Source organism: Sprattus sprattus (assembly GCF_963457725.1).
Source record: "Sprattus sprattus genome assembly, chromosome: 5".
Lineage (NCBI taxonomy): Eukaryota > Metazoa > Chordata > Actinopteri > Clupeiformes > Clupeidae > Sprattus > Sprattus sprattus.
The window spans coordinates 29519908-29547764 of record NC_137924.1 but is presented as its reverse complement, the minus strand read 5'-3'; the positions used below and the strand labels follow the sequence as shown (position 1 = coordinate 29547764).

At 43.2% G+C, this 27857-nt stretch overlaps 2 protein-coding genes across 2 annotated transcripts in view; one reads left to right on the top strand and one right to left on the bottom strand.

The window, feature by feature from the left end:
• Nucleotides 1-601: 601 nt before the first annotated feature.
• Nucleotides 602-14866, bottom strand: klhdc3l (kelch domain containing 3-like). The gene is made up of 8 exons (XM_080839577.1): nt 14817-14866; nt 8840-9013; nt 8285-8367; nt 7879-7957; nt 6744-6784; nt 6119-6236; nt 5441-5627; nt 602-2484 (listed from the first exon to the last, which is right to left on the bottom strand). The coding sequence occupies exons 2-8, from the start codon at nt 9000-9002 to the stop codon at nt 1902-1904; spliced, it is 1254 nt and encodes a 417-aa protein (XP_080695703.1). The 5' UTR covers nt 9003-9013; nt 14817-14866; the 3' UTR covers nt 602-1901.
• A 2283-nt stretch (nt 14867-17149) lies between these two features.
• Nucleotides 17150-27857, top strand: part of ralba (v-ral simian leukemia viral oncogene homolog Ba (ras related)) — a 22872-nt gene continuing 12164 nt past the window's right edge. Inside the window, exon 1 of the mRNA XM_080838436.1 lies at nt 17150-17269. The gene's annotated coding sequence lies outside the window, so the exon portion shown is untranslated. The remainder of the gene's footprint in view (nt 17270-27857) is intronic.

The window sequence follows — 27857 nt, the reverse complement described above, 5'->3', positions numbered from 1 at the left end:
TGTAAAACAAGCATCACATAGTCACATATCTGTCCTTTAATTGAGTTGATTACATACGGATGCACTAGACTGTAAATCGGCAAATCTATAAACAGAGTATGAGTCATACATACAATGTCATCATCATCATCTCTCCTCTGAATTGTTATGAAAGCGCACATGGCCCACACATTGGCAAAGTACTCGATCATCTAGCGCCTCCTTGTGGTAAACATAGAAAATTGTTTGCAAACCATAATTATGTATACAGTTCTATTTTGTGGATATCTTGTCCCATAATGTGTATGCGTAAGGTTCTACAGTTCATACAAAGTAAAAATGAATGTCAAAACTAATGTTTCAATGCAATGAATGTTTGGTAATAGTCTGACATGAAATAATCTCTACTTGTTGAAAAGTGAGTTAAATGTATAGATTTTATACTTCCAAGAAAAGTAAGTCTAGAATTTCACATAAATAAAAATATTTATGGGACAGGTGACCTCCTATGCAGTGCATTGAGGAGTAAAACTTCCATTTCATCCATTCATCCTTCAAATTATTTCACATTTTGGCAGGTATTTCACATCTTTATTTAAAAAAAAACAAGCCAACCCTTCTTCCTGGTACTTTCCTTGTATGTATGTTTCAAAATGTGCAGCTGGTTAAAGATCGAAAAACAAATAAAAACAGATTGATTCAGTGAGTTTACGCATTGCAACTAATTTACAACTGTGATAGGTTAATACTGATAACTGACATTATGTGTTTAAAAAAAAAAAAAACATTTTATTGTGACTGAATGACACAATTTGGGCGATAAAATGATAATAGCAACAATATGAGGAGTAACCCGCAAGCATAAACAGTCATTCTTTTGCTGGATGAAGATTTCATCTCGAAATACAGACATTCAAATTCAGATACAGACATCCTTTCACAGTGCATCCCAATGAAAAGCTGAAATTGACCATTACATGAAGCATGGAACTGTCATTGGATGTAAACAAGCAGAGTTACAGCTGGAATAAGCAGCAGGGTCAACAAGTGCAAACACACACACACACACACACACACTCTCACCCACATAGTGCGCAGGATTTTTGGAACAGCTGGAGTATATATATGAAGGTTTCAATGAATTATGTGTATTCTGCATTAGCAGTAGAGTAGGAGATGTGCTCCTGTTGTGTCCGCACAGCAGGTAAACACCCCCTTGTGGGAGCAGCAGGCAGGTGCGGCTGTAGCAGTTGGATTCAAGGAGAGCCTCAGGGAAGAGCTGCTTCTCCGAGTCACTTTATTTGTGGGACTTGTTCTTTGTTCTTTTCAATAAAAAAAAAACCCTTCTGTTAACTTGTAACATCCAATATATATTCATTGGAATAAAAAAATCAATTAAAAAGCACTTTATTTGGATAGTCCGTCTACAGAGACTTTACAGATGGTTTGTTGAAATTCATGTCTTTTGTAATTGTTGAACAATTCCCATTACCATTTGTAGATAGTCTATAGGGGACAATCCAAATGAATTGAATTATGATTGCTGTTCCTGGTCAAAAACATTGGTTACATCGTGGCGTCTTATTGGTTTCCTTAAAGACAATGCTGCCTATCTCATCTTTAAAACAGGGGTGTCTAAGAGCAGACATATAAACTGTGCATTGGAGAGATTAATTTATTATATTTACGCAGTCTGAGAAATACTGTAAACCTGAGACCGGTGCCAAGTCCCCCAGTTTCCTATGGGGCCACACAACACTGGCCACGCTTTTTTTTCAGTGCATCATAAACATCCAGTCAAGCAGGGTCATTTAATTCTGATTTTTCTCACAGAGAAAATGATAAACTTTATTTAAAAAATATATATATCTTAATGTTAATAAATCAATCTGTGAGGAATGACCTCCGGTTGTCTCTCTGTATCAAAGGGTCATCTGCCAGACGGAGAGAGAGGCCTGTCCCATTAGTGGTTTCCCCCCTATCACCAGAAGAGCCTCGGGCAAGTGCTGCTCTATGCTCTCCTCCGAGCAGTCCGACACGTCCTCGAAGTCCCAGGTCTTCCGGAAGGCGTCCTGGTTCTCGAACACGAGGCAGGTCCTCCTCTCCCTGTCCTCCTTCGGGTCCTCCTCCTCCTCGTCCCTCAGCCCTCTCTTCTCCGGCTGGAGTGTCTGCAGCTCGATGGCGCCCTCTAGCAACTGATGGGGCGCTGGCGACAGCTTGTTTCTGAAGGGCCGGAACTTACTGATGGTGGGGCTACCTGTCGGACTGTCGATGGGCCCCGTGCCGGAGGGCTGGAATCCCCGGCCCAGCCCCACGGCGCAGTGGTGGAATTTGCCGGGCGGGTTGGAGCCCTTGATAGCGGCCACTTTCTCCCAGCGGTGTGAGGTCAGGTCAAGCTTCCAAAGTTCATTCAGAGGGCAGTTGTGCGACTCACATCCCCCGAAGAGGAGCAGGCTGTTCTGGTAGAGCACCATCGAGTGGCCCACCAGTTTGGGTGGTCCGGAACTGTGTCGCACAAGAGGGGGACAAGAACAACAAAAACAGGAAAGGTTACACAATGATGTCCTGGGGTGAGGTTAGACTTTGCCTGTTTAAGTTATGCACAGGAAAAGAGGTACAATTCCTCATGCTATTGACTGGCCTACCACAGGCTATCATAATCCAGGGTAAGGTGTAGGAGTGTTGGGGGTTGCAGGGTGGGTATTAGGGGAACCCAGATTAGGGTAAGGGAATAAAATGGGGGCTAGGGGTGGGGATAACCACTTTGGGATTATAAACCCAGAGTAGTGTAAGGGAATAAAATGGGATACGAATCCTGGTCACCTTAGGCACCCAAACTTCTTGACCTAAGATCAGTCTGAGCGGAAGGAAAAAGGTTCTTTGAGTTCAGATTTAAAGATAAACTTTTAGTTGGGTTGGAAAAGAGTTTGTGTTTATCTTTTTAAAGAATGTTTTTTTCTTTGCTAGCCTGAGTAGCAGGCTTCTTTGAATAACCCCAATGATCATTTACAGACAGACAAAAACGTTCTTCAGAGTTTATTTATCTCCCCTGATTTATCCTTATAATATTACGGCACTTCAACCCACAACCTTTTCTCCTTTACACTGGAAGTTTATGCACACGGCTGGTCCTGATAAGAACAGAAAACTGAACTTGACCTCAATCATCAAGCCTAGCAGAAAAGGGAGTTTACTTGCGCTCCACACACACACACACACACACAAACACACACAAACACACACCACACACACACACACACACACACACACACACACACACACACACACACACACACCACACACACACACACACACACACACACAAACACACACACACACACACACACACACACACACACACACACACACACACACACACACACACACACACACAAACACACACACACACACACACACACGCACACACACACACATACACACACACACACACACACACACACAAACACACACCACACACACACACACACACAAACACACTGGAGACTGGGGGCACACTGTGAGAGTCGACAGGAGAGCAGGCAATGGTATATTTCCTTATCTTTGCTGCTTTGCATTTTTCCATTGATCTTGAGGGTGCAAACTCTGCTGCACAGATTAGAGGTAATTTACATTCTGCCACTGCACTGACAAATGACGTGAGCTAGTTCTGGCTGCCTCTCTGGACAATATGTCCGTAGTGAGTCATATCAAATGACTATTACGGTATTTTAACATACGATTCTGCTTGACGTTCATGAGGAGGTTACTCGTTTTCACGTGTACCCCTACGTAAAAAACGAGAAGCAAGGACAGCTAAAGCAAAACCACGCGGCTCACTGCTGTACAAGGATTTAAACATCCTATAGAATACATAGGTATTCGACACATTTTAGCACCATCAAACAAACTGGGCATCATGGAATTTAGAACAATAACTTGTATCATGAGTGTTCATATGTTGGACCCCACAGTCCAGGTAAATCCAGTCACAATGAACTACTGAGGTACATACAGGGGCAGTTTTAGGCACAGGCGAACCGGGCACTTTTTCATGACACGTGGGGGGCGGCACGAGCACTTAAAAAAAAAAAAAATAATCATCATCTGGGCAATGGAACTGACGAGGGAACGGGGGATCCACTGTATAGAGCAAAACTCTAATGCAATTAGTGTGCTAAAGTCAGTCACACATCAACTTTTTTTCCAAATAACGCACATTCATAACATTATAATTGCAGGCCTATAATTCATGCACGTTTTTTTTCTTCTTCTGAATTGTGTGAAAGGGCTAAAAGAAATAGGTAATACAGAACGATTATGTGGTCACCAAGGGCAAGGTTAATTGGTGGAAGGAGACCTCTGACTGCATCAATTTATCCAACTGGTGAAGGTAGAAGTGAGCAGAGTATAGCTAGAAAGATAGATAGATAGATACTTTATTTATCCTGAGGGAAATTGAATACATCTTTTACAGAGTAGTCTATTACATTATCGAGATAACTATTGAAGAATGCTCGAGTAGACAAGGTAAAAATGTGTTTTCAGTCAAGTGTAACTTAACCAAAATTCAGCTAATGTTGAGCACCAACAGAATTGTTTGCTAGCCAGCGTTAGATTTGACCATAGGGTATGAACATGTTCATTCATCTGACACTAGGCTAAAGTGTAAGCGAAATCCCGCTAGCCACAACTAACAGAATGTAACAGCATAGTACTTACTAGTATAATCTTAATAATGAACAGGTCGATAGCTAGCTGGTTAAACCATAGATTTCCTTTGGACACCACTAAACTAGCAATCTTAGCGAAATCCCGTTAGCCACTATTACCTGACTCAACTAACTATAATGCATGTTGAATGCTTTCACAACATAACTTGCAGAGAGCTGGTTAGCTAACATTAATGTACATGATGTGTGCATTGATTCTCTTAAGTGTGTTATTCAAATGTTCTATTGAAGGATTTGTGCAATTGAACAGCATACAGAGTACTAGTATAATCTTAATAATGAACAGGTCGATAACTAGCTGGTTAGAGCATAGATTTCCTTTTGACACCACTAGACTAGCAAGGGTTAGCGAAATCCCGTTAGCCTCGGACGCGTTCTGGCCCGGGGCATAATTCCTTGGAGAACCGCCACTGGGTACATATGCATGTAGATGCTCACAAAGGTTGAATGAAATGCAGAATGATGCAAAAAATAAGTGTGCTGACATTGGTTTTAACAGTCAAAGGGTGCTGTATTTACATCATCACACCCACGCACTCACACACACACACGCACACAGACCACATACACACACACATTAACACCAACACACACAGACCACACACACTCACACTCACAAGCACACACACACACACACACACACACACACACACACACACACTCATACCCACACACCCACACACTCACACACTAAGACCACACACACACACACACTCACACACTGGACTCACTATGTTTTGATGTAGCTCCACGTGTGGTTGGCCTGGCTCCATCTCCAGAGGTCTCTCTGCTCCCTGAGTCCGCTCAGGCCCCCGTACAAGTACATGCCCTGCTGGTGGGCCGTGGCAGCGTGGCCGTACCTGGGCCCGGGACCCTGCTCTGCCTGGACACCACTCAACAGGGCCCACACGCCGGTGTCTGACACGACACACACAAACACAAACACACACACACACACACACAGACACCAATACACAGACACACAAAATCACACACACACACACACACACACACACACACACAAATTCACACACACACACACACATACACACAGACACACACACACACACACACACCAATACACAGACATACACACACACACACACAAATACAGACACACAAAATCACACAAATACACACATACACACACACAAATACAGAGACACACACACACACACAGAGAGAGAGACAGCGAGAGAGAGAGAGAGAGAGAGAGAGAGAGAGGAGACAAATGAGGGATATCACACTAATAGGGAACTCGATAACAATCTTCACGTCTCCACCCCATTGCACTTACATAACCACTGCTCATATCCTAACCCTACATTTCACACGGGGGGTGCAAAGCCATTACTAAACTTCTAACACTGTCCTTACACATCTAGTTTATTCAAGGAGATTAATCTTACCAAAGTCATATTTCCAGAACTCCTGCGAGGCCCCCCTCATGCCGATGTATCCCCCATAGATGTACATGGCCGAGCCCAAGACCACTGTGGTGTGCCCCTTCCTGTTCACTGGAACTGGCTGCATACAGGAAGACACACACAATCTCACGCTCACTATGATGACATGTATAAGGCAGGATCTCTGATTCAATGTCTCTTTAATAAGTTGTACTCATATGTGTGCAATCACAATCACATGTGTGCAATCTTATGTTTGCAATCACAACCACATGTGTGCAGTCATATGTGTACTATTGCAAATAGGAGGTGAGCAGGGGAAGTGGAATGTTTAAATGAAACAGCAGCTGACATCTTTGAGGGTGTCATGAAAGTGTGAGTGTGAGCGATTAGCACGCTTACTTTAAACAGGGAAAAGACATAAGCGTGAAATGAAATGGTGAAAATGTAAGGAGGTGAAAATGACCATACATTAAGTGACGGGGAAAGACGCCATGAAAACAAAACATATCGATTTACAGACCAAACAAAAGTGTGTGTGCGCGTGTGTGTGTGTGTGTGTATGTGTTTAAGAGTGTGATTAGGGGGTTTTATAAATCTCCCCCATAATTACTCTGGAATGTCTCACCTGTCCAGTCTGGCCTTGGGAATACCTCCACTTCTCTTTCTCTGGAAACAGAACACACACACACACACACACACACACACACACACACACACACACACACACACACACACACACACACACACACACACACACACACGAAACACACACTCACGCACGCACGCACACACATACACACACACACACACACACACACACACACACACACACACACACACACACACACACACACACACACACACACACACACACTCGTATCACTTCACTTGTTTCCTCTGGGCCCAATGGGCTACATGTTCAGTTCAGGTCAGCCATGCAAAAGCTGAGACATGGTGAATACTAAAAAAAAAACATATGGATTCACAGATTCATCAAGCCGCATTTATTTTAACATATTATTTTAAATGATAACTATTAAGTTAACTATACATCAGTCTAGTTGGATTATTGACTTGAGGCATTCTATGAGTGAGGATATCCTGGAACAAACTTCCAAAGCCATAAGGGTGGGGCTGGTGAAGGGTGCTCTCTCAGCTGTGATTACCTGTGGATTACCTGTGCAAATCACAGCCGTGAGGGTATCCTTCGCCAACCACACTCTCACTCATGTCAACAGATTAGCCTGTGAGAATAACTTAAACTTATTTAACATTTCAAAACTCTTTCTTCCAAACGGGCCTACCAATACACATAACACAATATGCATTTATGCACAGTCAAGGATTTTTACACTGTTTTTTTTTTTGTTTTGTTTTTTACACATGGCCAAATGTGATAAGTAGCCCAAGGATGTAGAGTTTACAACATTGTTACGGTGCTTTAACAGCAAGTCTATAAACAGGGCAAGGTCACTGTGAATTCCCCCCCACTGTCACGTCTAAGGTTTTTTTTACATGGCTCTTCAGAATGTTCTAAAAAGTTCAGTGGATTTCAATAGACCACCCCAGGGTTCGCTGGTCTGATATTTCTTTATATTCCTCGCTGCGAAAAATGAATGGCCGCTGTCATTAGCTACGTGTTTTGTGCTTCTAATTCACATATTTCTATTTGCGCAAAGAACTACCACCAAGGTCACTGTGAGTTTTGCCCCACTGTCATGTCTAGTATGTTTATGTATATTGCACACCCTTGTACTCACCTGTGTCAAACTGCCACAGAGGTATTTTCCAGTCATTGTAGGCAGAGTCTGTGAGTCCCCCAAAAGCATACAGAATCCCCTACAATCATCAATCACCATGTGAACAGAAGCCGTGTTACTGAATGAAGATCAAAAACATGTATCTTTAAATGCTCCATTGCTTACAGAGAAAAATCACCCTATGTGCTTTTAAAACAACCACCTGTAAGATACAGACTGGGCTGATCTTATTTTATAATATGATATACTTATGATATACTTATGCAAGTTGCTATGCCAATAGTTACTATAGTTAATATTCCTAAAGTTAATTACAGTGGCTTTACTCTAGTCTATTGTCTGCTGTTACTGATCTAACCCAGAGTCATGGCTGGATGTGTCATGGCCATCATTCACATCACCTGACCTGATGTGACACCATGGTGTGTCCCTCCAGTTCTTCAGGGGCCCACTCACTGCTGCAGTCGAGTTCTGTCCATTCATTACACACTATACCACACACACACACACACGCACATGCACACACACCGGACACACACGCACACACACACGCACACGCACACGCACACGCACACACACACGCACACGCACACACACACACACACACACACTCACACTCACATACACGCACACACACACAGAGGTACAGGTACACACACACACACACACATACACACATACACACACACACACACACACACACACACACACACACAGGCATGTTTATACACAGACATCAACATATAAAACTGCACAAACCCACAAGCACACATACATACATACACACACACACACACACACACACACACACACACACACACACACACACACATGAACACACACACACACAGGCACACATACACACACACACACTCACAAAATAGTTTTATGTGAATTTAACTTTTCCAGTCCACGTAACTACAATGTTTGAGCAAAAAGCAGGAAGACCCTGACTCCTCACCCACGCTGTACTTCCAGAAGTCTCTGAGCGTCATGTTCTCGCGGCCGCCAAGGAGGTAGACGTCCCCCTTGTGGGAGCAGCAGGCTAGCCTGAAGCGGTTGCAGGGGGCTGGAGAGTCCTGAGGCAGGGGGGTCCAAAGAGAGGGACTGCTTCTCTGAGCCATAGTGGGGCAGCCTGGCGGGAACAGAGAAGAGTGATGAAGTCCCTGCATCTGTCTACTACATGATGGTCATGGAAAACAATATGATGAAGTTGAATGAAAAACAATAAGATGAAGATGAATAAAAAAACAACAAGATGAAGCTGAATGAAAAAAATGTAACAAGTAATAACAACAGCATTATCATACAGGTTATGTATCATAATGAGCTCAGAAGTTGATACCAATGTGCTACATTTAGTCTGTTAAATGTACTAAATAGTTTGCATAATGTGTGTACTGTGTCAGCCTAAGAATAGTTTGAATGCATAATGCTTTTTCGTTTTCCTCAAGGGCATTTTGCGATTTATAATAAATGTAGCTGTTCTCCGCTGCAAAGGCTACACACTTCTGGCTAATTTTCTTTAGTTTTTGTGATTGCTGACACACAATCACAGTACTGTTCTTCTTCTTACGGTCTTATTTTTCTGTTCTTGTGTATTCCACACGTTTTTGGCGCCGCTTCTACTCCCAGCTCTTTTTACATAATGACACCGCTCCAACTAGTCCTGATCACGTGCAGAATTTGCACATATGCAAAATAATGTATATGATGTTTTCTTCAAATAACTTGCTCATTGTGTTCTCGAAGGTTCCACCTTCCTTTATGCTTTTTTTTTTTTTTTTTAAGCTAGACTCTTAACCAACAATTTACAAATATCTATGAGGAGGTCATATTTAGCTGCGGATCAGTAATCCAGTAGTCCCTCTTTGACATTATGCGGCTTTACAGTAAGGGAACAGACAGCGAGGGGGAGAGGACAGTTTCTATCTAATCACATTCCTTTCTCTGACAAGCGCTGTGAGCCTCAGCTCCAGCTCCCAAGGCTGCCAGGTTGGGGGAGTTGGAGCGATAAGAACACTGACCCAGTGTTCTCAGTGCTTTTATTGAAGATAAATCACATTCTATATTTTATATTTCTGATTAGCCGCCTGATCTGTTTTGGCGAAGGAGATGTTATCTGCCTCCTCTGCTTGTATTGCAGGCTTAAGGTCGTCATCTTGCATTTGCCGCTCTTTGTTTTGACGTGACGTGAGAGTAGCTAACTTGCTGACTGTTACGACCCCCTGCAGACGCTGTAGTTGCCATGCATAGGCTGCTGGCAGCAGTTGGGGAGGATGATTGATAATGAATTACCCATACCTGGGGAAGTGTGAGAGATAAGAACACCCATGGACACCTGTGGATCTTTCTCTCTCTTAGCTCCTCTCATTTTCTTCACTCTTCTTTGTGTTGATGCACAAACACATTTACACGCCTCTCCTGTCCACCCACAAACCATTAACACACATCCATACATCAAACCCTTTTTTCCCCCTTATGTCTTATAACGTTAATACATCTCTTCTTCATTTAGAAATCTAGATTGGTCGTCCGTCTCCATTCTTTTATGTTGTGGTCCCACAAACCGGCTGTAACATTAGCACTTAACCTAATGACGGATAGCATCCACAGATTTTAAAAGCATTTTGAAATAAACAATAAACATCGATCAAATAAATAGGTCTACTATGTGTTTCTTGGTCATAAGCCCATTATGTGCACAGACTGTCCACCTCATAATGCTGTGTGTGTGATGTGTAAGTGGAAATATAAATGTAAAGTTCTGTGGTGAATGTTACAATTTATAATGCGCTTGTGTTTTTCTAACCTGTTTTTAAGATTTGCATAATTCTGTTACCCATTTGAGTCTGTGTGCTATGTAGCTGGTTACGAGTAATTTTCCCGATTTCCCTGTTTTCCTGAGTCCTGTATTGACATGAGTGAATGCTTCTATGGTCTCAGTACATGCATGAAGCTGTCAACAAATGCTCCATTGCTACAGCATGAAACAACAGAGATTTTGTCTGCTTTCAACGACAGCGAGGAGACTTCTAAGTGTCCTCACTTTGAAGTAGCCTAACCCCTTACCGGCCTCCCCTTTTTCTCTTGTGTCTCAGTAGTCTTAAAACTCTCCATATATATCATATTGTAACGTCCCCAAAGACACGGTGGAGACGCTGCTCTATGTTATACAACGTGGACAATGTCGAGCTCGAAAGTGCTCTGCAGCCCGTTTGCCCTATTTGACATCACAACCCCTCTGGAGTGAAAACATGAGTAAAGAATAATGTAAAGCCAGGCAGATTGATCACAACCTCAGCGAATGCGGCTGCCCTACCCACTGTAGAATCCCCGACTTGCCAACATAAAGCTTCATTAATAATAGTGTTGCCTAGGACCAACATGTGCAAGCGTGAGTCTTCATTATATTGAGTTATGGAAATAATAAGATGAATGACATGGACGTGTAGACTGGAATGGAATGGAAGAGACACAATGGTTTAAATAAATAATAAATAAATATCCTCATATGCTTCCGAAGAGGTGAAAACCAATGTCATATTAGCACTGTTATCACATAACCGGTCTTATTAACACATTCCTTCATGCAGTCATGGATGCCCACGCAAGATTCTTAGCTAAAGAGGAAAAACTGCTATTTCTTTTGCCTTAAAAGAAGGGAAGTCAGCTAGCACTGCGCTTGGTAAAAGCACATCTGCTATGCCAGAGACATGGGAGGACACTAGGAAAGATAAGCTGGCAGCAGACATAGGTTTATGGAAAAGTTTACAGGATACTTTTCCATCTCTGGCAATAGGTGTCTGTCACTGATTTACAGGTTTAGAGGCCATTGCCAATCTTTGTCCACAATCAAAGCCACTAAGTGATTTTAGAGGCACATAATGCTGCTGGATTTCCATACACTCAGATAGACCATAAATTCACACACAAACCTAACAAGCCTTCATATGTGCTTTAACAGACAGCTAGCTTTATTTACAATTGTTTAATTATTTCGCAAAAATGCAGTGTTCTAGTTTTGATATAACAGCATGCCAGGTATGGTATTCCAAAGAAATGTATAGTTTACAGCCTGTTATATATATAGATCAGCTACTTACTTGGTTAACTTTATCACTGGTGGGAAGCTGCTGTTGGTGATTACTTTTGAACTTGATGTAGACTACTGGAACAATTCTAAGCAGCAATACAATGGAACGCCTAAGATCCCAAAGCTCTAGAATGTCCAGTGAACAAGACTCAGGCCCCGTCCACACTAGCCCGGGTAAGGTAAGTCCAACTCAGTTTCACAGAAAATAGTTTGACCCGGTTGATTAACATAGTATATCCGTTACAGCTACACCCAGGGAAACCTGACAATTTATTTTTAGAGAAGATTATGATTGCCTACTGGTGAAGCAGACATTGACCCAATCAATGCTAAGAAATGTCTTTACACTTCCAAAACAAGCGCAAAGGTACTCTTGAGCACTTTTAGTTCCAAGCGGGCTTTCTGGCGTTTGCTCAGTGCTGGGTGCAGCCATGTAAACTGAGCCGTATTGGCCGGGTTTCCTGGCGACAACAAACAAGTCACTTTGTGATGTCACATCTCCATGGGGAGGGAAGGGATTCGTCAAAATGAAGAGAACCTCTGTCCTCAGGGATGATGCTCTCAAACACACAGTCTATCAGTTCGCATGGCACTGAGGACAGATATCAAGCGTACTCATGCACTGGAAGACATGCATACCAGTGTCCATGTCCAAGCAATAGAGTACCTGTATCAATCCCAAAATGCCTTGAAGCCACACTAAGCAACACAGTTGGCAGTCATGCAAATGCCAACATGTTACACTACCATAGCCTATGCATTCATGCCAACCACAATAGCCCATGCACTCATGCCAACCACAATAGCCTATGCACTCATGCCAACATGTTACACCACCATAGCCTATGCACTCATGCCAACCACAATAGCCTATGCACTCATGCCAACCACAATAGCCTATGCACTCATGCCAACATGTTACACTACCATAGCCATAGAGAGCATCTAGAATGAGCTGAACACTCCAGACTGGAGATTTCAAGAGGCTGCCACAACAGTGTGTACTGTTGCCATGGACGACTCACCCCATCACCTGACACCTTCTTCAACTCCTATGTCAACTGGGACATATTTAGCAGCCATGTTGCTATTTGTGTTTCCCTCCCGGCATTTTTTACAGACAAGGGAGCTGACCAGTGAGCGTACAGCTAAACGATTTTGCCATGATGGGTGTGTATGGCACGGCAGGGAAGAGTGCTCTTTCAATTTGGTGAGTATCTACTCCGTCACAGAGACTAACCAAACACGATAACAAGGCTAATCTCACCACCAGTTCCACCCAGGAACAGCAAGTGCATGCCAGTTTTGCTTTGAAAACTCTACCCTATGGCCATAAGAAAAACATTGAAAAGATTGTTGTTTGTTTACCATCAGCCATTCATTCTGTGTTACACACCTCTGTCTGATTCAGAACCTGTAGGCCATGTGCTAGATACAGCATTTGAGAGGCCATTCACTTCAACATATGTTCGTTTTCATAAATATGACAGTGTACGCTTTGTAGATTTTTTTCTTCTCTTTGTGAGATTACTTTCAAGTGATCATTGTTGTTTTGAGTAGGCTGTATAACCACCATGATCTTACAAGCCATAATGTATGTAGATCTCTCACAATATGGCTTCATTTTCATGATAATCTAAATATTTCAGCACTCTTAGGAAACCAAAACAAACAAACAAACAAACAAGAAGAAACCCACAACATCTGCAAGTTTTCAGTGCATGAGGTTTTCGACCACAAGCTGAGACAGGAAGGAAACATTACAATACTCAAGTTCTTTTTCAAAATCGAGGAAATCGTTTCAAAGTCAAACAAATAATACAAATCACTTCTAACAGTTCACAGAACCCCAACTACCGACATTATAACATGAAAAGATGTCAAATGTAAGCACCCAACATGTCTCCCAAAAAACCTTCAGAAACAAATCAGTTTACAAAGGTGGGGCTGACAAGTTCAAACAAATCATGAAAACATGCCGTTGTTCAGTGAGCTGTCCCTTTCACACGGATAAATATGTAGGCTTGTCAGACAGATCTTTGACTTGGACATACATTTGCAATATGAATGACAATGGTCAACTGCACCAAGAATTGCAGAGGTTGCATTTGATAACCTAATTTCAGACAAGACACATGTATGGATAACATATACACCGACAATGCCTTTTAATGGCATGGCTTCTTCTTGCGCGAGGCTAGAGTAATTGAGACGCATGTGAGGATAACCGTAGCCTATATGATTGCATAATCCGAACGAGACATTTTCACAGATTTACCATGACATGTTGCTCACGCTGACTCAGAGAAGTTTTCGAAAAGTTTAATTGAAGGACTGATATCGTAGGTTGCTGCCCTCAAATACACCACCAAGATTAACGCAAGCATATCGAGAGAAAGAAACCAATGCCAAACGAAAACGTGTAAACTTACCTTTGAATACACAATTGGCCTATCTTTTTCTGATAATGTTGGCAGACACATATGTGTAGCCCAACGGGAACAAGATCGGGAGCTAATTTTGTTAAAATATGGAAACTATATAGAAACAATCGCCGTACCTCCTAAACCCATATCCAACCTGACTTTAAATGTTACTTTTGCATTGCCTCAGAGGTGTAAAGTGTATGTAGCCTATTTCATGAAACCACATCTCAGTCAGACTACAACTAGTGGTCTGACGACAAGAAACGGGCCACATTTAGACACGATTCCTCCCGTTTCTCATATGCAAAATAACGTAATATATACGTAATTTCCTTGGACTTTTCTGTATCATAACAAGGTGGCAACTTAGTTGATATATTTTTTTCTATAAAATAAACCGTAACGGTTTCACTTACTTTGTTGATCATCTGCTCTGATGCGCTCCTCGTGAAGAAACTGGCCACTGAAAGCGGCTCAAGTATTGTGGAAGTTGGCTAGAGGGAGGGGCGTACTCTTTCCTCGGAATTTATAATCAGAAAAACATGTCCTCTCCACACTATCCTCAAGTGATAGGGGACGGGGACGGGGACGAAAGAGAGTGCCGAACGTCTCCCACTTTAAGTATTTTTACAAAGGATCTTTGGAAGGAATGAGTCGATGGGTCATTGAGACAAATAATTAAAAAGGAACATAAAGCTTTCAAATTCAAAATGTAGTTGTTTGAAGGCTGCCCTGAAAAGATGAATCACAATAAATAGCCTACATATTATATGAATCATAGAGGTATGAACATTATGAATTATGAGTTATTCTTAAATGCAACATTTTTTTTGCAGATGTTTTAGTTTTTTATTCTCATAATGAGATATGGATGATGCTGAAGAATAGGTAATCGTTGCCCTGAAATCATCATACCAGATATACACCTGGAAAAACACTGTGTGAAGGGTCACATTACATTCCAACGTAAAGTAAATAGTGCTTGTATTGGGGCTGATAAAAGCTGAGGTGACATACTTAAAATGTGTCACCAAGCCATATTGTAGTCCATGTGACTAGTGTCGTCAGAGGGTATATTCTTTATATGAGCTCTTTAAAAACGGAATAGAGAATGATGAAAGGCTGTCAAGACGGATTGCAACTCTGAACTTTGGCCATGCGTCATCACGCATTATGGCAACTTCTTATTTCTTCATGTTAGTGGATTGGTAGAATTGAAACAGGAGCCAACTAGTGTTAAAAGGAATTTTGTTCATCATGTGACAATTAACATCATAATAGAGGGAATGTTTAAGTTTAATATGTTGAAATGTACTTATTTTGCAGACACCTAGGTCTGTCCAAACTCACATAGAAATATTTGATAAACTAGAAGGACACTCGAGAAGTGCAGACCTCTGCCAAGGCCAATGCTCCTTATCTTACAATGTTAAAAAAAGTGAAAAAAGAACACCAGCTCAAAAAATGATCAGGTTCTTCATTGGCCAATGCTCAAACCATCCACCACGTTTCATGAAATTCAGCCTGGCAGTTTTTGTGAAATCCTGCTGACAGACAAACAAAAGGTAATGAAAAGATGTCCTCCTTGGTAGAGGTTAAACTAGAGTAAAAACAACAGTGAGAAACAGAGCAAAATCATCAGTAAGAAACAGAGCAATAATAAGAGTGAGAAATAATAACAACAGTGAGAAAAGTAATAACAACAGTGAGAAATAGACCAATAACACCAGTGAGCCATAAAGGCAAAAACATCAGTGAGAAACAGAGCAATAACATCAGTGACAAATAGTGCAATAACATCAGTGGATTTTTTTTCCAGCATAAGCAGAGTTGGCAAACCTAACATAACTGAGTACCTAAATGGACTATTGACAAATATATTTTGTCTCAGACATCACACAAAGACGATAAACTTCTACAAAGTAGACCTTGATAGAAGGCACTGAATGGGACAGGTTGTGATAGCACACTTCACTTACAATATATTTGTAAACAAATGTGTTTTGTGTGATAATCTATGTTTGAGGCCTAGTCCAGAGTCACAGAATCTACTCATGAGGCAGACACACTCTCTTTGATGTATGTCAGGTCTAATTGTGTTGTCATTTTTGGGGGGCGTCAGGTGATATTTCATTTTGATCACAGCCCACCTAGTGAGCGGAAGCCGTAGGAAGGGTGCATGGTGGATTAGCACACCCCTGTCCCGACTGGATACATGGATGAATGAATGGATGGTTGGATATTGGACCGTTATAAACCCCAGGCCTACTGGTAGTCACTACTGATTTTTTAACACAAGAGGGCGGCAACATCCACTCTCTGAGTGAACATTTTTTTGTACGATTTAGTATTACGGTCACACAGGAAGACACCTACAAAAGGCATTAGCTTAGGATAGGACGAATGAATAGGCTACTAACCAAAGCTTGATATAATAGGCGAACAGGCCTATTTACAAACACCTAACCCTAACATTTATTAACTGGATATGGATATGCAATTCTGTTGAGTAGAACTGCGCATACGTTTTTCATACAGCCATATTTCGTGACAAACGTTTGTATTTATCTTGGACTATTCAGTGCCCTCTTGATCCAAAATGAATCATATGGAACGGACCGGACTATTCACAACGTCCAGCACCACTATCCTGACACAGTTTTGTGATCGTGAGAACTCACAGGCAAAAGGCCGGTGGCTATGACATCACATCCTGTTAGATTTCTTCATTCTTGTACGTCCGGAGGGTGGGGTTTAGTTGCAGAGGTTGGTGGTTGAGAAACTCGGCAGCTCTATGACTTGGAACACACCATTAATGCCCTCGTCAAGATAGCATCAAAGAAAGGGGAGACGTCAAAGTGCTTGTTTGGTAAGGCTCAACAAAACTTTCCATTCATTATACGTGCAACGTGTTTCAGAGTTATTGATATGCTCTTGCGAAGTATAATGGGAAATTAACGATACTGACAGTTATGTTAATTCTTCTGAGACATATTTCGCTGATTACGGACAACGTCACTTGAATGACATTTCAGAAGACCATTGTGTTTTCGAATTTTGGAAAGACACCGCTTTACTAGATCTTTTGACCCAATGGAGAGCTGAACGTGTTTGAGAGGCGGGCACTAACAGGGATGTGGCACAAAAGAGGTGGTGTCATGTAGCGTCTACAACGATTATTGTTATACGTTGCATTTGTAGCTTTCAATGCAACAGTGGATAAATCCTCTACTGCATGTTGACAGCTCGTTGTTAAACATTAGTAGAGCTATTTTATTGTAGTCTGCAGCTTAAATCTCTGGAAGAACCTATTCGAAGTCGACTGAGGGAAGCCTATCCTAGGTCTCGTGTTCTAACTTACAGGAGTTTGTAAATATTTGATCCTTTTACAAGCTCTTGAGATAAGTCTACATTCGGACTACCTGTATATTCATATTTGTGTCAAGCCAACATGTTTTTCTCTCGTGATATCTTTTATGATCGAGTGTTTTGAATGTGGTGGGGGGGGGGGGGGGGCACCATTCTCATCGAGTGTCATGAGATAAAAGTGAAGATTCCAAAATAACTCCGTCCGTTGGGCTTTTCTTGATCCTCTTCAAACTGATTATTGCATGCGACATAGGCAGGCTATACATACTGCATGAGTTTCAGGCAGCATGTAGTAGACTATAGGCCTTTCCTGTATGAAGGCCATAATTTATTCAGGATCTTTCTGTGTTATCAGTCTGACTGATCACATCAGTTTGTGTACAAAGCTGCCGGGCGCTTTGTGCGCCACAAGTTACACTTCACGACGTATCCAATGGGTTTTGCGACCCTCATAAATCTCACACAACATCAGCATGATCAGATTTTTTTCGCTGGCTTTGTTTTCTTTTTCCATAGGTAGACTTATATTTGTGTGTTGATGATCGATCGAAACGATGGAACATGCTATCGTGATTGCTTCCTAGTTGTTGTCTTTTCACTCAACGAAATGGATATAGATCCCACCTGTGCACTCCTACTTTACAGTAGTACTGTAGTCCATATCATAGTATGTTGTACTTGTTAGTGGCGTACTAATCTTAGACTAATTGTTTGCAGCCTTTGGTTTTACTCTTTGTACAGTACATTTTGCTGATCGTGTAAAAGTGCCCTGTAAATAAAGTTCTTATTATTATCAGTATTAGTGTAACTTCTACTAGCTTCTCTTCCTCATCTCTACCATGGGTTTCTCATTATGTCCTTGTCAGGGTGTTAACTACTTCCCCTGTGAGTTGTTCTCTGCATGGTCTCTGTTCTCTGATGCAGAGCTGAGAGGCCTTATCACTAGACCGGGTGGGCCAGAAGCCGACTCCCATTAACCTGTGGAAACTGGTCAGGAGATACTGTAACGAAAACTCAGTGACCTTACAGCACGTTAAGATTGTAAGGTAATGAATGACCGTGAAGAGTTTTCGCCAGATTGCGAAAAAATATGTTTTGTTCCGCTTAACTGACCTTTTCTCTGTGTTCACACTTGAAGCAAAACTAAAAACAAAACAAAAAAACATTTTGAACAACGACCTTATAATTATTTCATCAACTCATGTTAACTGTAGTAATTGTTTACTCCTCAGTCAGTTGTGATATGTGCTTAAACCCATGACTGGCCTGCAGGTCCTGTAATATAAACAAAATCAGCTGTAACTATGAAATGTTAAGGGCAGTGACTATGGGCAGTCATGTGGATAGCAGTGTGGACAGTGTTCTGATGTTTTCCATGCCACTCAGTGTAGTTCTATGCTTGTCCTTCACTGGCCTTCAAATCCTCCATGTAGTCATTTCTGGCCACTGTGGTTCACAGCTGAGCCTGTGCAACAGGTCTGTGTTTATCCTTAAAGGTCCGTGCTGGCCACAAGGTGGTTTATCCTAAAACAAGGCTTGTCCAATGTGGACCAATAACACACAATTGTCAGTTTTGTTTGAAAGAAACAGGACCAATCATTCAGTAGGATATAGTTCAGGACTCTGCATAGTGTTTTATATTCATGAAAGACTAAATGCCTCACAGTCAAAAACTATCATATTTAGAAGACATAACATTACATCTGTCAAACATGTAAATCTCACATATGAATTCATATATACGTAAATGTATGCATGAATGAATGCAGAAGAGGTGGTTTCCAAGGTAGGGATCACCATGGTTACTGTTGCCTCTATTGCTTAGGGAAAGAGAGAGCCATCCTTGGTAACAGCTGGTCAATGGGGAACAGCTACAGACCAGATCCAAATAGGATCAGATTCAGATGCAGTCCTGAGTCAGGCGGAAAGATTGGGGTGATTTTGGAAGTGCTTCGGGACAATGCACAATGGGTGTATGACTTGGGTTTAGTTCACCAAAAAATAAGCTGATTACGAAGTCATCATAATAAGTGAAATGACACTGCTCTGAACGATGGTTGTCTGGAAATGCGGTTGCCATTTTATGGTCAACTTTCTCACAGTAGGTCCATACAAGGCCTCGGTTGCGTGTAGTGTCCCTCAGGGTTCAGTTTTTGGGCTTTTGGGTTTGACTGGTTGGCTGTTAGTATTGATGGTGTACTTGTTAAGCCTAGACCTGTTGTCAGAAATCTTGGTGTACTATTTGAACCATACCCTTAATTTTGATCTACATATCAAGTCCCTTCACCCGTTTCCATCTAGTAATGATGCATAAACTTGGTCCATGCCTTCATTTAGTCTCGCACTGATTATTATTGAAACTCCCTCTTCGTTGGCCTCCCCGTAAACTCTTGCATACAGGCGCTACAGTATCAGAGCTCCGCAGAGATCTCACTCATACTAACCTTCTGCTTACATCACCTCCATCCTCTCTCAGCTACACAGGTTCAAAGGTATAACGTATACGGTTCAAAATCCTGCTTTTCACCTGAAAATTCTGCATAATCCGGCTCCCCTCTACCTCAGTGAACTCCTGACCCCATACTCTCTCTCTCTCTCTCTCTCTCTCTCAGGTCTTCTTGCAATAACCCACTTGCTGTCTCACACACCAGTCTTTCCACCTGATCACCTGATCACCAAACCCCAAACTGTTCTTATTCAATCTCTCTGTGACTGCTCTTTCTCTTCTTTCAAGTCTGAATTAAAGACTTAAGAGGTCAGCCTGCATCCTTTCTATTTCTCCATCAGGGTATAATAGCCAAAATAAAAACCTCTCAAGTTTGTGTTGAGGATAATCAGTTCATAATGTTGTAGGCCAATACAGTATACAGCCAGCATGTTTAAGGCCAGTCATGGGTCCAGACTTCTAAATGCAGCCTCTACATAAAGGCACGTAACTCCTCTTTTGTGATAGGTGTTGGTAATGTAAATAATAATTTAAAACGTTATTATAGAGTTATTGTTTATTTGGGCGATTTTTTTTTTTAGTTTTTGGTAGTGATTTAATATGCAGACAAAACACTGCTGTTGTAGGTTCTTTCAACAGAGATTCAATTAATTCAAAGTAACTTTCCCAACACTGCTTAAGGATTCCCCTTGAGTCGTCCGTGAGTAAACACAGGTTTCTAGACGCCCGTAGGTTTTCGAAGATTATATCTGGCTTTGGCCAGTAGGCCTTTAAAAATGTTAGAACTTTAGAAAAATAACCCTCACTGCAGAAGACTTGGCATTCTGAACATTCCTTCAGCTCAGCTGTGCCATCAGATTGTTGCTGAGTTCTGTCTAACAAGATAACACTATACCCAACAGCAGTCACACTGTCACTATCCACGTTCACATGTCTTAATATGATAAGCCCTAACTTCATCATAGCACCTACCAGAGAAGGCGTTTCAAAGTTTTATACACAATGGCTCATCTGGAGCGAGTTCATTGGCACTGAAAGTGAGGTCATGAAAAGATGCTTTCACATGTTTTGCATTTAGTACAAAAAAACTTTCACATGTTTTGCAGAATTTTTGAAACACAGGGTGATGTTTATCTTAATCATAAGCATTTTGTCAGTAACCCTAGGTTACTATCTACATGAGTAAATAATGGACACCAAACACGCTCACTTCTCCAGGAACTGAAAACACTATGAGCACTTACCAACAGTGTATGGATGTTCATCTGAATGTTGAACTGATACTAGCAAAAATGTTACAGTATGATGAGTTGTTGTTTTACTTTCTGTCGAGTTTCCTCCCTCCCATTCCTTCCTGTTTGACGCAGTTGTCATAATATGAAGAGTGTTATGGGAGTTACTGGAACTGCACAGCATTACTGCAGATCCCCATGAGAAACTGAGGCCATCATAGATCACATAACAACCCTTCACAGCCGTGCGTTATATGCTGTAACAAACCATGCCCTGTTATGCCACATAGATATCCACACAGATAACTTCAGTCGCTTTTTATCATCTCTGTTTCTCTTAGGAAGCATTTCAGAGCTGTCTCTTCAGATCTGCGTTGTTTCTAACTTGGTGTATTTGACTCTGAAAATCAGACGAGGGGAACTGTACGTCTTTGTTTTGCTGGTGGAAGAACGATCTGACCAATTTGTTCCAGTTTTGTGGGAACGGGAGCCCTGGGAAGGCTCGATTATACCCCCCCCCCCGCTGATAGATTCCCTGGGGGTTTGGTTGTCGCGGTAACCGAGGAATCTGAGGTTCAATGTTCGGTCCTCAGGGGAGTAAAACATGTATCTCCATAACTCACAGGTGTCACCCGCTGCACACATATCTGCTTCCCCTCATCCAGCCACACACACACACACACACACACACACACACACACACACACACACACACACTCGCACCTTGCTGATGCAGACAGGGAGAAGGATGCTGCTCGACAAATTCCTGACAAAAAAAAACAAACAAAACAAAAACACTAGTCGTTGCAAAGAGACAGTGTCTTATTTTCACACTGCGAGAGGGGTTTTACGAGGGCTGAGAGGGATGAATACTCTTGAAAAGCAAGAAATGTATTCTTATCCGTATCAATATCTGCTCTCTCTCTATATCTTTCTCTCTCTCTGTCTCTCATCCTTCCCTCTCTGTATCTCTCTATCTCTCACTCCTGTATCCACCCAGTCTCAGGACACGCTGCAGATGTCGTCCAGATTGGCCTCCCGAGAATTAGCTGCATGTCCCAGCATGCTCTGGGAGATGTGCCTAGGCATTCTGGGCTCACTTGTTCAGTTTCTAACTGAGTTCTGTCACAATACCAGCCAGCATGATGTTAAATAGGTCCTTATAGGGCTGATCAAGAGAAACTAGGGAACATGAAGGAACATGCAGATAGGTGTTTCCATTCTCATCTGTCTACTGTAGGTCTGCCAGCTGCTCACGTCATACAAACAGGCTCAGATCTGGGGACTTTGGCAAGGTGTTGTCCTGTGCTCTGTGATGACCTTCTCCAACAGAAGTGTCCATTTCTATTACACTAAATGGCCATCGCCCTGCAAACAACTGTGACTCAGTGTGTACGCAAGCACAAGTCCGTACGCCAGACGGCCAATCCTGGAGTTGTCAGTAAGTCCTCTGTAAGACAGGGCGGGTGTAAGTCATCGTTGTGTGGAGACAGTGCATGGGTCCTTGTGTACTGAAATCAAGAACTACCTTTGTCAGCAGTAAACGCCGTATCAACACTGACGTGGTGAAGTCACTACCTTGTTATGGTTTAATGGTCGAATAACAGGACCGGCATTCATGCAGTGGATACTGTGCACACAGTGTGTTTCTGATGTGCCTTTTTCCTGTGTTTACCTGGCTGCACTGCTGTGTTATAACGCAATCAATCAATATTAATGAATTAGTTCAGAAGTTAATGTCATTGAAGAACAGCGCATATCCGTAGTAGATAAAGAGATCAGCCTGCACACTGAAGCAAGCACTGCAAAAGCAAGTTTGCTAGATGTGTTATGTGTGGAAAAGTAGGCCTCTAGTGAAAGGTTGGTAGGGTGTAGCTGTGATATGTGTGGAAAAGTAGGCCCCTAGTGAAGGTTTGGTAGGGTGTAGCTGTGATATGTGTGGAAAAGTAGGCCCCTAGTGAAGGGTTGGTAGGGTGTAGCTGTGATATGTGTGGAAAAGTAGGCCCCTAGTGAAGGTTTGGTAGGGTGTAGCTGTGATATGTGTGGAAAAGTAGGCCCCTAGTGAAGGGTTGGTAGGGTGTAGCTGTGATATGTGTGGAAAAGTAGGCCCCTAGTGAAGGTTTGGTGTGTCCATATCAGTGTGTGTTTCCATAAGCTCTCTTCTGATGCTGACCCACTTTACAGGGTGTGTGTGTGTGTGTGTGTGTGTGTGTGTGTGTGTGTACGTATCTGTTTGAGAGTGTGTGGGTGTGCATGTGTGTTGAGGTATGTCAGCGACGGCATTCTAAGGGCCTGGAGATAGCATAGAGAGGGGGTCTGCTCTGTATTAAAGAGGCCCCTTGTGCGTAGGATGTGTGAAGGGTCACTTATGGCTTCAACCCCCTCTGGCTTGAGTAGGGAGCTCAGATATTCCTCCTCCTGTAGGCCCTGCTGGAGATGGTCGGTTAATGGACAGACTGTGTGCTACTGAGGCTGCTGGAGTGTGAGAAAAAGGACTGCATGTTAAATGGGGAGAACTGGAGAGAAACAGGAATCTGGTGTATATTGTCCTCAGTGTGGAGACTTGGTTACTCTGCCAGTTCAGTAATGCAATTATACGGAGAAAGTTCATGGCAGCTACCTTGGGACACACATTCTCAGAGAAAAACACGAGAGGCCTAAAGGAAAAAACAAACAAAACTGCAGCAGAGGAGCAACATTAGCCTATGTGCTAGGGGATGAACACAATTTGGGGTAGAAGACTCGCATATGTGAGCGGATATCACACACAGACTGGTAAAACAAGAACAAGAACAAGAGTAATGCGAAGCAATAGAGGGAGAGAAGAAGGTGGTGAGTTATCTATCCAGGGGGGGTTCTGTAATCACAACCACATTGACAGAGATGCTGTGACGCTGTAACACTGTAATCACTGTAAACTGATTCTGGTCTCAGGCTCAGTGAATGGTGGCGGTGGCAGCTGACATCATCACAACGTTACATATTTCTCTGTGTACGTTTGATTTGTTCTGGCTGGCTCCATATGGTTTGAATCTGTGTGAATCTCTCTCTCTCTCGCTCTCTCTCTCTCTCTCTCTCTCTCTCTCTCTCTCTCATCCTCTCTTACTCAAATGTTAGGCTTCTCCTGCTGATGATATTACCTGGGTGCTGATACATTTTCTGCAGAAACATTTATATTCCCCACACGCACAGCCTCACACTTACACACACTAACAGACCTTTCTCTCTCTCTCTCTCTCTCTCTCTCTCTCTCTCTCTCTCTCTCTCTCTCTCTCTCTGTCAGTCTATATCTCTCTTTCAGACACACACACACTCACAGTGACCCCTTATTCGGCACCCTCCCTCCCCCATCTCTTAGTGGGCTTCCTGTGCCCTGGCAGGGATTGTTAGTATGCTGTTGGAACCGTCACTGAGTGAGGCGCTGGGGAGGAAGTGGCTCCTCTTCTCCATTTCCTGTCGTTTAGGCTCCGTGTCTTCCCTGCCTGCCTGCCTGCCGCAAGCCTCTCCTGAGTGTTTTCCCCAAAAAAACAAAAGAACAGAATAGAATATAAGGATGAGGGGAAAATTAGACTCTTTCATTCCTCTAACTCGGAAGGCATTCCGCTTCTATTGTTGCACTCCGCTGAGGAGGTTCATCCAAAGCCGAAAATTACTCCCAGTATTTTATTTTTTTCATACTGGCATATCTCTTCCTTTTTTAGAAGACTATGAAGTCATCAAACTGACACACTGTCTAACTGACAGACTACACACACACACACACACACACACACACACAATCACACACACACACACAATCACACAGTGTTGAGAAACCCTGTTGCGGGGCTGCTTTGTGGCAGCTGTGATGAGGTAACAATGTAACTGTGTGTGTGTGTGTGTGTGTGTGTGTGTGTGTGTGTGTATGACGCAGTGGGGAGTTACCCTGTTGCAGAGCTGCTCTAAGCCTGCTGTGCTGCTGCTACATGTGCCAGTGTGACCCACTTTACAGCACGCCCGGTTTCACTCACCTGCGGGAACCTCCCAGATTGACCTGCTAGGAAATCACTTGATGTCATTTCCTGGACAACCTCCCACCAAGGGGGATTTTCGCTCTTACTGAGAACCCCCCCCCCCCCCCCCCCCATCACACACAAACACTCACTCCCAGCCAAGTTCTTATTCTCCTGATCCACCGTGAGAGGCTGAGAGCTGAAGGTGTTGTTGTCAGTTGTGACTGGTGACCTTTGAACCCTAAGCCCCAGAGGACATGCGCATACAGTGGTGCAGTTGGAAGAGGAGGTTCCATTGACCCAGTCCGTGTATCGTGTGGAAGTTAGGGTGGAAGAGGGATGTTTTTACCATCTGTGTCTGCACTGGTCCCCCCCCCATACCGACCCCTGTCCACGGTCACTTTGCTGTTTTCCCCATCAGCTCCAACAGGAAATCCACTGTTTGCCAAGGGAGCGGAGCGAAAGTCATCTGCTTATCCTGCTGCCTGGAATTCTTCCTGTGAGCGTGGATGCTCACTCACACTCACACTCTCACAGCTCACAGCTCACACACTCGCTCACATCACTCATTGCTTGCTCTCATAGTTCACACATTTGCTCGCTCACTAGGTCAAGCGTTCTCCCTCTCATAGCTCACTCATTCACTTGCTCAATCGCTCACCCTCACACACACACACACACACACACACACACACACACTGGTTTGCGTATCTCTGCTTCAGACCTGCTGGAATCTAGCCAGCAACTGCATACTGCTGAAACCGGAACCCACTCATGCCAATACACTTGCCTTTCAGGAAAAGATATTTTTTCTTGTTGTTGTTAGTTTTCCATTCCAGTGCTGTTCCATCTCAAGTCTCGCTGAAAGGCTGTGTGTGTGTTTGTGTGTGTGTGTGTGTGTGTGTGTGTGTGTGTGTGTGTGTGTGTGTGTGTTGAAGCTGAGGTTTAACGTTTTAATATTCCTAACTCTGTGTAGTGTTAATCAGATCCCAACTCATTAGATAAGCCAGGCCCCATGCTGATCACGCAAAAGAGGGAGATCTGAGAAGGCCCCCCCCCTTTGCCCCCAGGGTCGGTTTCAATTTGCAGCGCTTTGTAGATTACATGTCAGGCTGAGTTGTGACCATGAAAGAGAAGGCATTGAGAATCTTTCTTTTAGTCAGGCTGTGGCACAAGCTACACTGTAGACTTCCAACAGTTTTTGCAGCATTCAGTAACTTCCTTCATATGACCTACCTGTCTCTTTTGTCTGTTGCTTTGCTTTCATTGTTCCATCAGCTCATGAGAGGCATGGCTTTATTTCCTGTTGGACTGACTGGAGGCCTGTGCTGCTAAGCCTCCTTCCTCCCAGTCCCTAACCAGTAGCGTTGGCTCAGTCTCTATCTCTCTCTATCCTCTCTTTTTCCTTTCTCTCTTTCTCTTCCTCTCTCACTCCCTATCTCCCTCCCCCTTTCATTTCTCCCAGTCCAAACCAGTTAAGTTGGGTCAGTCAGCCTGCGTCTCTCCCTCGTTCCTCCCAGTCCAGTAGCGTTGGCTCAGTCGGCCTGCATCTCACCCCTCCCGGTCGGCCGTGTGCGAGTGTGTGCTGAGCTCGGTCTAATCTAGCTTGGCTGGGCTCCAGGGCTCAGAGTCACCTACTCTCCTCCCCCGGGCCTTTTGTCCCAGGCTTATCACTGGCCTGACGTGTGGGCTGATTGGACCTCTCCTCTCTTCTCTTCTCTTCTCCTCTCTTCTCTTCTCTTCTCTGCTCTTCTCTTCTCTTCTCCTCTCTTCTCTTCTCTTCTCTCTTCTGCTCTTTCTCCTCTATTTCTTCTGTCCTGTGCTCTTCCCTTCTCCTCCTCTCACTCCTCTCCTCTCTTTTGCTCTCTATCCTCTCTCCTTTCCTGTTCTATCTACCTGGTCCCATCCCCCCCCCCCTCGTTATCTCTGACCCCAGTGGAGTGGGTGTGAGGGGAATGGGTCAGTGTGCCAGGTCGCCCGTTAACAGGTTCAGATGGCTGCCTGGCAGGGCTGAACGCCACCACTCGTTAATGGATGCTGTGCATTACTGGTGTGTGTGTGTGTGTGTGTGTGTGTGTGTGTGTGTGTGTGTGTGTGTGTGTGTGTGTGTGTGTGTGTGTGTGCATGGACAAATTGATGTTGCCCGTGATCTAAAGATGTATTCTCTAAATGGAGCAGTGTGAAAGCACATACTGATAATGATGATGTCCCTGCCCTACAAATTCCATTCCTTCAAGTCCACATCAGTCATGTGTGAGTGTGTGTGTCTGTTTGTGTGTGTGTTTGTGAGTTTGAGAGAAGTGTATTTCCCAACCCACCTCCAAGGCATGCTTCGGGTGAGTGTGAGTATTCACGTCTGAAATCTATGCCTCTGCACTAGATGTGTGTGAGCGAGGTCGAGAGAGCGCCTGAGCCTGT